The sequence below is a fragment of the Dermacentor silvarum genome, chromosome 9, assembly GCF_013339745.2.
Source record: "Dermacentor silvarum isolate Dsil-2018 chromosome 9, BIME_Dsil_1.4, whole genome shotgun sequence".
NCBI classification, from domain to species: domain Eukaryota; kingdom Metazoa; phylum Arthropoda; class Arachnida; order Ixodida; family Ixodidae; genus Dermacentor; species Dermacentor silvarum.
This window is the reverse complement of record NC_051162.1, coordinates 110603311-110616771: the sequence shown is the minus strand read 5'-3', so window position 1 is coordinate 110616771 and position 13461 is coordinate 110603311. Positions and strand designations below refer to the sequence as shown.

The 13461-nt window shown below is 44.4% G+C and overlaps 1 protein-coding gene across 1 annotated transcript; it reads right to left on the bottom strand.

The window, feature by feature from the left end:
• Window positions 1–545: 545 nt before the first annotated feature.
• LOC119463825 (juvenile hormone acid O-methyltransferase) lies at window positions 546–3729 on the bottom strand. Its single transcript, XM_037724645.2, has 3 exons — window positions 3129–3729; window positions 2422–2578; window positions 546–726 (listed from the first exon to the last, which is right to left on the bottom strand). Exons 1-3 carry the CDS (start codon window positions 3654–3656, stop codon window positions 563–565), a joined length of 849 nt encoding a protein of 282 aa, XP_037580573.1. The 5' UTR covers window positions 3657–3729; the 3' UTR covers window positions 546–562.
• Between the last annotated feature and the right edge of the window lie 9732 nt (window positions 3730–13461).

Below are 13461 nucleotides of genomic sequence, written 5' to 3'. Positions count from 1 at the left end.
CATCAATCTCTTTGTTAATTGTCACCAGTGCCTCGTGATCCTGGCGCTGCTGAACTTCAATAGCTGTTAAAGCAGTACTCGAGCCATCAATTTTTGCAACTTTATGTTCCAAAGACAGAAAATGAGCTCTCAAATCTCTTGCATCAAGAGTGAGCTTATTCTGTTTTCCTTCCATGGACGCTAGTTTTGCCATCATAGCATTTTGTCCTTCAAGCAACTGCGCAAGCAATTCTTCAGTAGGCCCTGGATTTAATTCTATATCCCCTCCACACACTAATAAAAGCAGCAGGTAGAAGGCGGCGCTCCGAAGAACAAATTTCCGTTCGATTTGTGCTTTCGTCCGGGCAGTTCCGTATCGTCGAGAACGTAGTACGGTAAACAAAGTTTGGGGTGGAACCGGCAAAACAAGATACTGCCGCTTTAGACAATTAGTGACCGGAAAAACCTGCGTAAGCAGAAGAAAACTAGTAAGCGCTGCCGTCATGCCGCCGGTTCCACGCCCCGCCGACGAAGTGCCGCTACAAATTCTTCTTTGCAAATGCGTTGTTTTATCGTAGACCATTTAATGGTTTCGTTTTCTCGCGTGCACGAGATATACAGAGGGCCGTGCTGAGAAGGCGTCGTCACTCGTCCACTTCAAAACTTCATTGGCCACGTCCTTGCGGAGGAGTTCTTTTTCTTCCGGCGACATCGTTGCCACCACAGGATTCACGGAGAGCTGGATGTCTACAGGGCAAATAAAAAATATATAAGGGATCGGTTTTGGGATTGGCAAATCAGATGCAGACAATAATGATGTCACATATCGCGAGGATGCATTTGCACGTTTGCGGACCAGTGTGCTGATGATTATAATCATTAATAATAAAGGCCATGACAATGTATCATGTTATGGTAGTGGCAATAATGACGATGGCAGTCGTAGCGACGGGGTAGCAATTTGTTAAGCTCTCATATAATGAAGTGCTCTAAAGCATTCGATTATTCCGAAGGATTCTCACCGAACAGGGTGAATGGTTTCTAGTGGTATGTACCTCCCTTACACAGCTTCGCTATCTTTGATGTATGCGTTTCTTGGATTCCCAGACATCTGCGATGACGTTTTTTGTTTTGTTTACTGCATTTGGGCAGCTGGTATGCATTACCCTTTTGTAGGACAATGGGACATATAGGTCGCACTTTATTATGTGCGCGAAAATGCTTTTCAGCAGCAAAGGGGCATATTCATAACATTTGTTAGGTGCTACCTTCTATCTAAAGGTTTCGATACTTCATGCAAGAATAGATTTGGGAATGGATACAAACTGGCGACAAGCGTGCAAAGTTTGGAATATTTGCTCAATGTTCGAATGCTTCCTGGATGTTGGCCACATTTACTCGCGAGAAAAAATAATATCAATATACCCGATAAATTATTCCTCTTGCCTGAATTTAGGTTAGACCTTAAGCTCACAATTACCGCCCACTTTTGTATCTTGCGATGATAGCTTGAACGGAAAACTTTCCCGTCGGAATGCACATGCAAAAGTATGCACGTGCAAAAAGATGCTGATGCCATTGGGGTTCAACGTTCTGGTGAAAAGTGCGCATAGACATTTTGTTTATGGACTCCACTGTGCCACATTGTCACTCGTGCTTCGGCACCATTTAGGGGGAAGTGGTTATGCATAAGTTTTCATTGAGACCTTCGAAGGTCAGTGGGTCAAATACGACCCACATAAAACTAAACGTCCTGTTGTACAGGAGTGTTTTTAGTTGCACACTCCTTAGCACCCCATTTGCTTATACCACAAAAAAGTTGTTGTTTTGGTTCCTGAGGGAAGTGGCCAAAAATAATTTTGCATTGAGAACTCCAAAAGTCAATGCGACATAAGCGTCCCACTTTTTGAAATACATTTAAGTGTGAGTGGGACAAATATGCCCCGCTTCTTAAAAATAAAGGCTTGGAGTAGAGAAGTGACAATGCTTTCAAACTATTTCTAAGCACCTCATTTCCTCTTTCTACGCCATAAGTTTCAGAAGTTTTGTAAAAAAAAATATCTGCCGTCCTACAAAGGTTTTTTTTTTTTCTGCCAGAATCAGCAGCGTCAGCTTTTTCAACTGTATAAGCGGGTAGAGACTCATCCGACCACGGTCCTATTATTTTTCTATTACAATCGGCCATACAAGAACAGCATTTAAAACATTGGTCAGTAAAAAAATTAATTTGGCGCCCTAATGAAATAATTTAACCGTTTATTAGGGCACATTACTGCGGTAAAAGCAATCTGATAATATCGCTTGCATATCTCACATTTCCTACGCATGTGAGCCATTCCGAGTGGCAGTTTTTTGAAACACCTTTGCAACAGGAATGATGCCCATAGCAGAAGTTAAGTTAGCTTAGATTAAATACAATCATAGAGCCTCTCGAGTACTCACCTACGAGCGCCTGAGGATTACTGTAACTGAGCTGCAGGTAAAGGAGGTCACACGTGTGCGCCATTAGGCCAGCAGAGTCAAGTATGTCACGCAGGTAGGACAGTCTGGCATCGTCGTCTTCCAAGTCTTGGCTCTTGGGCATGAATCCATCGAAGACCTGTAACAGTGTGGGCAAAGTTGCTTTGTCTTCGGAAACGGCCAGTACAACTCGTAATAACAACGCAGTGAGCTGTGTATTACCAAATATTCGCGTTAGTCACGGCGAACACCATTCTGTGCGCGACTTGATTTTGCCACTTCTGTCCCACAGTCACAAGAAAAAGACAGCTGACATTGAGATAAAGGCCAATTGATCCCTGCAATTACCCATACATACTCCAAAACATTTCGTTTGTTGGTTTGGTACATTTGGCATGTGGTTTGTTCCGGTGATTGAAATCTTTCTTTTTAATGTTAAGGTGAGCCATCAGTGAGACTACGCTGAACTAAAATTTATTTTTTCCGTAATAGGCTATGACTGAGTAGAAAAAGCACACACGATAATTCTACCATATTGATGTTTTTTTTTTCTCTAGGCGTCTCCTGCACGTTGGAATAGTATTATGGAACTTTAACTCATTTGGTCACAGAGCTTCATAATTATTGACTTCATAAATATGAACAAAAACGTGCAATGCTGGCTGATGGTCAATGGTGATATAACTTACGTTCGAGAACTTTTTCCAATGATCGAGCTGTGCCAGCTTCCTCCACAACTGCCTCGTGGGTGACCAGGCGGGGAACAGCAGTAGACACTCTCCGGAAGGCTTCAGCAGTCGAGACACGCTCTTCATGGCCTCCGCCTGGTCCTTGAGCCAGTTGAGGCAAAAGAAAGAGTACACACGGTCGAATCTTCCATACTTTTCGATGAAGTCGCCAACGTCGTCGCCAACGTTGAGGTAATCGTACTGGATCTTGGGGTGCCCGCTGTTTGCGCGAGCGTAGGAGAGCATCTCTTCGGACGCGTCTACCGCGACTAGTCTTCGACAGGGTGGACATCTCGGCAGTAGCCAATCCCTGGTAAAGTCTCCGGTACCGCAGCCTATGTCCAAGAATTGCTGGCTCCCGCTGTTAGCAGGCGCAAACGCCATGTTGAATAAGTCCACGGCTTTGAGGTTCACGACACGCTGCAGCTCGTCATTGCTGGCGTACGACTGGGAGTTATATCTGAGGTTGCTTGTCGTTTTCATGGACATGCTGAGCTGTTGTAGAGGCTTAAAAATTTGATGATGCCGCCACAGGTGCTTTGTCCGGTGACCTGTCAGGGTTCTCAATATCTATTTGTATTACCCTCAAGGCCAGGGGGAATTGCAGGGGGGAATATGACAGTTGCGCGTTGACAGCAAGCTTCGGGTACCTGCGAGTGAAAGTTGTTTTCTCAGCAGGATTTTGGCAACCTACTACTGCGGGGACGCTACGTTAACTTTTCCGACAGATAATACGCAAGCCTTACTTAGTAATAAACAAAAACTTCAGTACAAGCTCCACGTATAAATCGCACTGCATGTACCCTGTTATACCTACGTGTTCTAAAACATAGGTTCCGATGGTCGCCGACATTGAAAGAAGTTTGTATCTACAATGACGTCTTGGGTATACGAATTTTGGGGCTGCACTCACAAAATTTTCGTTCGTAACCACACCTTGCCACTGCTTAGCCGCCCCTTCCCCCAATAATTAAGGGTGAGCGAAGTTTAGAATATTATTCGTATTCGTAATTGCAAAGGGACGTTTCGTTGTATCCGGATATTCGCAACACAGCTAATATGCCACATCAACCGACCAGAAAAGTATGGTCACTGTATTCTCTATGTTAAATAGTGTCGCAAATTATTAGCTGTGAAACAACTAGAAAATGTTTCCAAGCAATGCAGAATAAAGATTTCATTGCTCACGTTCTTTTCGGTTTAGTGGCGGTATCCTTCCCAAACTGCTATTTTTCTTGTAGAATGTCATGAAATGCTCTTAGAATTCAAGTCAAGCAGCAATTTTAGCTTTCACGCTACAACCTGTGCTGTTTTCTATGGAATTTGTCCTTTTACACGTGTTTACGGAGCACAATTCATTCGGGCGCTTTTTTCTAGCTTTTTCCAAGCCCAGGCCGCCGCCGGAAGCCAACTGATTCCGGCTGACGTCTATGGGGGGACATAGACGGTGAAAGGGGGAGGTGCGTCTCACCCCGATCACCCATACTCCCTGACGGGCGCAAATAAAGTGCTTTCTCTGTCTCCACAACGAAGGATGATTTTCTGGCTTCAATTTATTTAGCATCTTTAGAAAGTGAGCCATACAGCAGCAATTTCTTCTTGAAACGTTTGTTTGCAACTAGACTAAAAAATTGTAGAGGCTATTCGTGCAGTTTTCCTAATAAAAATGGCTGATCTTGTGTTCTAACTGATTATTGCTCCTGATAGCTGTCGTTTCGCACTGGTCAGTACAGCCTTGGAACCTATTATAGCGCAATAAATATTCCGACTGTAAACGTACCCATCCGAGTCGGGCCATTCCATATACGATTCAAAATTCGATTCGATTCGATCAGTCTTAAAACGTCGCAAGGCGATTTGGGCTCCAAGACGAGTCGATCAAATATATACAATGTCTTCGTGAGCGAGTTGGGAGTGACAATGGGACGGAGTCACTGGGAACGCCGCTCCATGCAACACTCCTCGCGTGAGGGGAGCAGGAGGAGCGTCGGAGTGTTCCGTTTTAGTGCACTAACTTCAGAATCGGCCCACATTTGGACATATGACGACCGGTTAAATAAGTTGCGATAATTTCTGCGGTTTTGACGTGCAAAACTGACGTTTGGTTTCTGAGGCACGCCATAAATAGGAGAGTGTCCACAGCGTTGTGGTTATAGTGTCGGGGTGCAGTGCTACAGATCCTCTGTGCAAATACGGCATTTGTTATATATATACATACAATGTGTTCAAAATTAATCTTTATGGTTTTCTTAAAACTAGGCACTGGGAGGGACGCGAAGACCACCTGTGCAGATAAGTTATCTTGCCAGGGGGCACGCAGTGAGATGATAATTATCACTGTCGGCAGCCAAATTTACTAAAATTGAACAATTAACTTTTTGTTGACCGCCGTAAGTGGTTATGTTTGTATTGAAAATTTAGAGGTAGTTGTGTTTCTACAAAGTATCAGTTCGAAGAATTCTTCTAGCGTGTCTGTCCTCCGAGATATCCCAATCTAAATTTTAATTGTCGTTCGCATGATTACGCATACAAGAGACTTAGGATCGGCACAAAGCTCCTCCCTGATGTGATGCGGCTGTTGCGTTCGGCATTTAGTCTGACAACGGGGCGGCGGCATTGGCAAAGATGATAACTGTCGCCCTTCCCCTCTCGGCTGGCGAAATAAAAAAATCTAAGAAACCGGAACCGCTGTCGTAACACGCGACCACGCAGTCTGTAACGATGGCATCAGCTGCCATGCCGAGCTAATGTCGCGAATGCAGAAGCCGGAGGGCAGAGCGCGTGCGTAATGGTGACTAGACGCGCGGGCATGGTCCTTGCTGGGCTACGTAAATGAAGCGACTGCTGATTTCCAAGTATTGTAAGTTTTATTGAAATCAAGAGCAACAACTGCACTATCAACAGCACAAACAGCTTTAGCTATGCTAACGAACATTTCATACTGCCGCTTTAAGTTTGGTGTGGTCATGAGCAAATCCCATGAAAACACTTAACCCATCGAGATGTCAATGCTGTAAAAAAATGTTCGTAACGCCTCCCTTCCAGTGCAACGCAAAGCATAAACCGCTCTCGCGTCGACTCAATAACTCTGCGCAGTACTTCTGGATGGATGCTCGCACAGGGAGATATTATCCTGTGCCTCATATCATTGACATCACTGGGCTCTGTTGCACATAATCGATCTTTAACGAAGCCCCAAAGAAAAAAGTCGAACGGAGAAAAGTCAGGGGATTTTGGCGGCCAAAACATCGCTCCTGCACGCCCGATCCACTGTCGTGAAAAACGTGTGTCCAACCTGCTCTTTGCCGTGGTGGAGCAATGTGGTGGTGCTCCGTTGTGCTGGAGCCACACTTGGCGCAGGTCATGTATGGAAAGATTGGAGGCAAAGTCGTCGACGACAACATCTAATATTTCTTCCGTGTACACCTTTCGTTCAAGTTGTCCTCAAAAAAAGTAAGGTCCCATTATCCTGTCCCCGAGTATGCCACACCACACATTCACACTCCAGCGAACTTGATTGCTCTGCCTGAGCCAGTGTGAATGTTCTTGTAACCACTAATGCGCGTTGTGAATATTCAGTGTCAGTGCGGAAAACCCGAGCTTCATCTGTTCAAATTACACTGTAAGAAGTCCTTTTCTTCATCAATTTTGATCAGGCCCCAATTGCAGAAGCCAACCCGCCTTTCAATGTCCGCCTCACTTGGGTCTTGGTGATGGCAAACGTGATGGGCATGAAACTTATTCTTTCTTAGCACATTTGCGACTGTTCCAACGCTCCGATCGCACTGATCGGCAATCTATCGGATGCTGAGTATTGGCATCGACGTTACGCACGCGACAATGTCGATTTCAAAGTCTTCATCGACGATTGTCTTCCTGGTCTGTCTCGGACGATGGGTTGACCCTGTCGTGCGAAAGCACCGAAACACATTGATGAAGCTAGGCCTAGTTGGAAGGGGATGGTGTTGGTGGCGAGGCGCGTACATGCGCATTGCCAATGAAGCGTTGCCATTCACCTCAGTCATTGCAAGTACCACGTCTATTTTTCCTTCGGTAGAATACCTCGTCCCGCCTGGATATGGGTTAGCAAGAGAATCCACGTGGATATTCTCCTCCTCCTCCTTTGACTTTGTCGGTTCAGTCTCTCTATACTGTCTTGTGTGTCACTGAGACAACTTAGGGTACGCGTTGCTTATTAATGATAATAAGCAATAATGGTAATTCGGCACCGGAGGTTTGCTACGGAATTCCAAATGGAAAGTTTGGCATTCATGTTCTTTCCCACTGACTGAAAAATTATTGAAACTATCGCTCCGAAACCAGACAATTATCGATGCAAATAGATTCATGGCTTCTTTTAAGTCTTCCTATTAGTCGAGTCCACATATGAGGGCAACATTACAAGTGTGAATATGGTATGTTACGTAATTTATGAAATCAGTGTGGTACAACATGAACAAAGCATTTTTGCTTCCCCTTAATGCTCCTGTAATGCATGTAGAGATTACATTTTGTTACGTCGAGGGCTGCTCGATATGGGTAGTGATGGCATAATATATGTGGAAAATCCGTTCTGCGGAATAACGCAAGGTAAAGGAAGTGTCATGAAAGGAAAATTTGTCATTCAACCGAGTGTTGCTCGAACCTACAAAGGAAATGTACACGCGTTTCACGGAAAGAAAAGTTTCGCAGTTAAGCTTCGATTCCCGGACCTGGACGAGGATGAATATTTGCTCAACTGCAAAGCTTTCTTTTTATGAAGCACGTATGGAGTTCCTTTGTACCTTCATGCTACATTCGCGTGAGAATTTTCCCTCTCATTATATATTTATATATACCGGGTGTTTCAAATTAAGCTTCACGGAATTTTAAAAAAATCGCCTGTGGAAGGTAGCATAATTCTTATCGTTGAGCTGGGTTATTCTAAAGAGGCGGACATTAGTAGCAAGATAAATCGAAACACATATTCAACTTATAAACAAAAATTCACAAATAACTTCTTAGTTAATTACTTTACGACACATATTGCAATCTACGAATTGTAGCCGGTGAGCTTGTCACTCGTATCCACTTGGAATGGATTTACAGAATGACACCAGTTTGGAAATATGCGCCATCAAAGTCGCCGCAATAATGCGCTGTTATTCCACTTACTTTTTTTTACCAAAATGCTGCTTTATACATTGAAGCACAAAAGTAACTGCAACGCCCATGTATTTCGTCCCACACTTTGGAAAATATTATCTCGAAACTGGTGTCATCGTGAGTGAGTGAGTGAGTGAAATAACTTGGAAATTAATTTCAAGTGGATGCGTCTTGCAAACCCAGTGGCTACAATTCGTAAATTACAATATGTGCGGTAAAGTAATCACCTAGGAAGATAATTAGTCATTTGTGTTAATTAGCTGAATGTGTTTAGATTTATCGTGCTACGAATGCCCGCCTCTTCGAATAACCGAGCTCAACGATAAGAATTACGCTACCTGCCGCAGGCGATCTTTAAAAATTCCGTGAGGCCTAATTTTGAGCACCCGGCATATGAAACATGTACAAAAAGTTACGTCCGATATTGGGCACGATGAAAAGAAGAGATTCTAAGCTCACCTGAATGTACAGACAGGAACCTCGTCTAGATCTCTTGATGGCCAGGCTAAATCAAGTAGTTTTAAAATTATCTACAAAAAGCAATATCAACTGAGTTAACGAGCCCCTAACTGCCGAGTATCGTATATTTGACCTTAAAGCGCACTCAGGGCAGGGCGGAAATATGGAAGCCATTGGCAGGGCCTATGGCCTCCGTGCTAACAGCTGTTAGTATGTCGGTACGGGGAAAGCATTTCTTGTTTTTAACGCTTTCAAAGCTGATTTTTTTTTACCGTGCAGACATTCTTTCATCGTTTTGTTTTGCTTTACTAGTGCCTCTGACACACAAAAATATTTATTATATTCGAACTACCACATCAGTATGAGACATAGCGTCATGTCCTATATATAGTACACCAGGGTTTCGTGGTTGTAGAAAACAATGCGAAATAATTTGAAGTTGCATATTATTCTCAGCTGTATCACTCTTTTAAATGTAGAAAAAACTTGCATGGTGGCAATTTGACAATACTTCTTGTGTTGCCGCCACCTCATGCACGCTCAGTCGCTCGCTTCTTCACCAAAGAGCAGACACTGCAGAATGCTTCCTGCAGTACTGCTATAGTGGAGTCCAGGATTGTTGGGGCAGGCGGCGGGAGAACGGCGCATGCGTGTTGTGCGAGGTCCAACTATTTTAATTCCAGGCATTGCACACTTATGGTCCAACCTTTCTTTCGCCCTCTTCAGATCATAGAGTTTGTCACACCTGTAGTAGTGAGTTTGTCACACAGTTTGTCACACCTTGAGGGGCGAACATTCGTAGCACGAGAAATCGAAATACATATTCAACTAATTAACACAAAATGACTAATTAACTTCCTAGGTAATTACTTTACCACACATATTGCAATTTACGAATTGTAGCCGCTGAGTTTACAAGACGCATCCACTTGAAAAGAATTTCCAGGACCGACACCAGTTTTTCCCAAAGTGTGGGACGAAATACGTGGGCGTTGCAGTTACTTTTGTGATTCAGTGTGTAAAACAGCACTTTCGTAAAAAATTAAGTGGAATAACACCGAGTTTGATGGGGCTTATCTCCAAACTGGTGTCATTCTGGAAATTCATTCCAAGTGGATACGTGTGACAAGCTCAACGGCTACAATTCAGTAGATTGCAATAGGTGTCGTAAAGTAATTCACTAAGAAGTTAATTAGTGAATTTCTGTTTATAAGTTAAATATGTGTTTCGATTTCTCGTGCTACTAATGTCCGCCTCTTCGAATAACCCAGGTCAACGATAAGAATTATGCTCCCTTCCACAGGCGATTTAAAAAAATTCCGTGAAGCTTAATTTTGAACACCCGGTATATAAAACTATATAATGAGAGGGAAATTTTTCATACACCCGAATATAGCATGAAGGTAAAAAGGAACCCTCAAGTGCTTCATAAAAAGAAAGCTTTGCAGTTGAGCAAATATTGATCCTCGTCCAGGTCCGGGAATCCTTCCTCAACTGCGAATTCTTAAGCTTTTCTTCCTGTGAAACGCGTGCACGTTTCCTTTGTAGGTTCAAGCTACACTCTGTTGAATGACAAATTTCTCTTTCATGACGCTTCCTTTACCTTGCGTTATTCCGCAGAACGGATTTTCCAAATATATAATGCCATCACTATACATCTCGAGCAGCCCTCGACGTAACAATGCTTTGTTCATGTTGTACCATACTGATTTCATAAATTACGTAATATATCATGTTTATACGTGTAATGCTGCCCTCATATGTGGACTCGACTTATAGGGAGACTTAAAAGAAACAACGAATCAATTTGCATCGATAAATGTTTGGTTTCGGAGCGATAGTTACAATAATTTGCAGTCAATGGGAAAGAAAATGAATGCCAAACTTTCCTTTTTGGAATTCCATGGCAAACCTCCAGTGCCGAATTACCATTATTGCTTATTATCATTATTAAGCAACGCGTATCCTGAGTTATCTCAGTGACACACCACACAGTATAGAGAGACGGAACCGGCAAAGTCAAAGGAGGAGGAGAATATCCACGTGGAGTCTCTTGCTAATCCATATTCAGGCGGGACGAGGTATTCTACCGAAGGAAAAATAGACTTGGTACTTGCAATGACTGAGGTGAATGGCAACGCTTCATTGGCAATGCGCATGTACGCGCCTCGACACCCACACCATCGCCTTCCAACTAGGTCTACCTTCATCAACGTGTTTCGGCGCTTTCGCACAACAGGGTCAACCCATCGTCCGAGACGGACCATGAAGACAATCATCGATGAAGACTTTGAAACCGATATTGTCGCGTGCATAACGTCGATGCCGGTACTCAGCATCCGATAGATTGCCGATCAGTGGGGTCGCAGCGTTGGAACAGTCGTAAGTGTGCTAAGAAAGCATAAGTTCCATGCCTATGATGTTTGCCATCACCAGGACCCAAGTGAGGCAGACATTGAAAGGCGGGTTGACTTCTGCAATTGGGGCCTGATCAAAATTGATGAGGAAGATGACTTCTTACACAAAATAATTTGAACAGATGAAGCTCGGGTTGGCCGCAATGACACTGAATATTCACAACGCGCATTAGTGGTCACAAGAACATTCACACTGGCTGCGGCAGCGCAATCGAGTTCGCTGGAATGTGAATGTGTGGTGAGGCATACTCGGGGACCTTACTTTTTTAATGACGACTTGAACGGAAAGGTGTACACAGAAGAAATATTAGATGTTGTGATCGACGACTTTGTCTCCAATCTTTCCATCTATGACTTGCGCCAAGTGTGGCTCCAGCACAACGGAGCACCACCACATTTCTCCACCACGGCAAAGAGCAGGCTGGACACACGTTTTCCACGACAGTGGATCGGGCGTGCAGGAGCGGTGTTTTGGCCTCCGAGATCCCTGACCTATCTCCGTTCGACTTCTATCTTTCGGGCTTCGTTAAAGATCGAATATGTGCAACAGAGCCCAGTGATGTGAATGATATGAAGCACAGGATAATATCTCCCTGTGCGAGCATCCATCCAGAAGTACTGCGCAGAGTTATCGAGTCGACGCGATAGCGGTTTATGCGTTGCGTTGCACTGGAAGGGAGGCGTTTCGAACATTTTTTTACAGCATTGACATCTCGATGGGTTAAGTGTTTTCATGGGATTTGTTCATGACCACACCAAACGTCAAGCGGCAGTATGAAATGTTCGTTAGCGTAGCTAAAGCTGTTTGTGCTCTTGATGGTGCAGTTGTTGCTGTTGATTTCCATAAAACTTACAATACTTGGAAATCAGCAGTCACTTTATTTGCGTAGCACAGCAAGGACCATGCACGCGCGTCTAGTCACCATTACGCACGGGCTCTGCCCTCCGGCTTCTCCATTCGCGCCATTAGTTCGGCATGGCAGCTGATGTCATCGTTAGAGACTGCGTGGTCGCGTGTTACGACAGCGGTTCCGGTTTCTTCGATTTTTTATTTCGCCAGCCGAGAAGGGGAGGGGCACAGTTATCATCTTTGCCAATGCCGCCGCCCCGTTGTTAGACTAAATGCCGCACGCAACAGCCGCGTCACATCAGGGAGGAGCTTTGTGCCGATCCTAACTCTCTTGCATGCGTAATAATGCAAACGACAATTAAAATTTGGATTCGGTTATCTCGGAGGACAGACACGCTAGAAGAATACTTCAAACTGATACTTTGTAGAAACAGGACTACCTCTAAATTTTCAATACAAACATACCCACTTACGGGAGTCAACAAAACAGTAATTAATCAATTTTAGTAAATTCGGCTGCCGACAGTGATAATTATCATCTCACTACGTGCCCCCCTGGCCAGATAACTTATCTGCACAGATGTTCTTCGCGTCCCTCCCAGTGCCTAGTTTTAAGTAAACCGTCAATATTAATTTTGAACACACTGTATGTATGCATGTACACACACACACACACACACACACACACACACACACACACACACACACGCACGCACGCACGCACGCACGCACGCACGCACGCACGCACGCACGCACGCACGCACGCACGCACGCACGCACGCACGCACGCACGCACGCACGCACGCACGCACACACACACACACACACACACACACACACACACACACACACACACACACACACACACACACACACACATATATATATATATATATAAACAAATGCCTTATTTTCACAGAGGATCTCTAGCACTGAACCCGGACACTTTAACCACAACGCAATGGGCGCTCTCCCATTTATGGCGTGCCTCAGTATCCAATCGGCATTTTTGCGCGTCAAAACCCCAGAAATTACGAAACTTATATAACCGGTCGTCATATGTCCAAATGTGGGCCGATTCCGAAGTTAGTGCACTAAAACGGAACACTCCGACGCTCCTCCTGCTCCCCTCACGCGAGGAGTGTTGCATGGAGCGCCGTGCCCAGTGACTCCATCCCATTGGCAGTCCCAACTGGCTCACGAAGACATTGTATTTGATCGACTCGTCTTGGAGCTTTAATCGCCTTGCGACGTTTTAATACTGATCGAATCGAATCGAATATTGAATCGTATATGGAATGGCCCGACTCGGATGCGTAGGTTTACAGCCGCAATATTTATTGCGGTATAATTAGGTTCCAAGGCTGTAAGGACCAGTGCGAAACGACAGCTATCAGGAGCAATAATCAGTTAGAACACAAGA

Excerpts from the sequence above, each read along its gene's own strand:
- LOC119463825 (XM_037724645.2), bottom strand. The coding sequence starts at position 3,656 with ATGTCCATGAAAACGACAAGCAACCTCAGATATAACTCCCAGTCGTAC. Across the intron at positions 2,579-3,128 it reads ATTGGAAAAAGTTCTCGAAC|GTCTTCGATGGATTCATGCC; the intron begins GTAAGTTATATC and ends ACACTGTTACAG. Across the intron at positions 727-2,421 it reads TAATCCTCAGGCGCTCGTAG|ACATCCAGCTCTCCGTGAAT; the intron begins GTGAGTACTCGA and ends TTTGCCCTGTAG.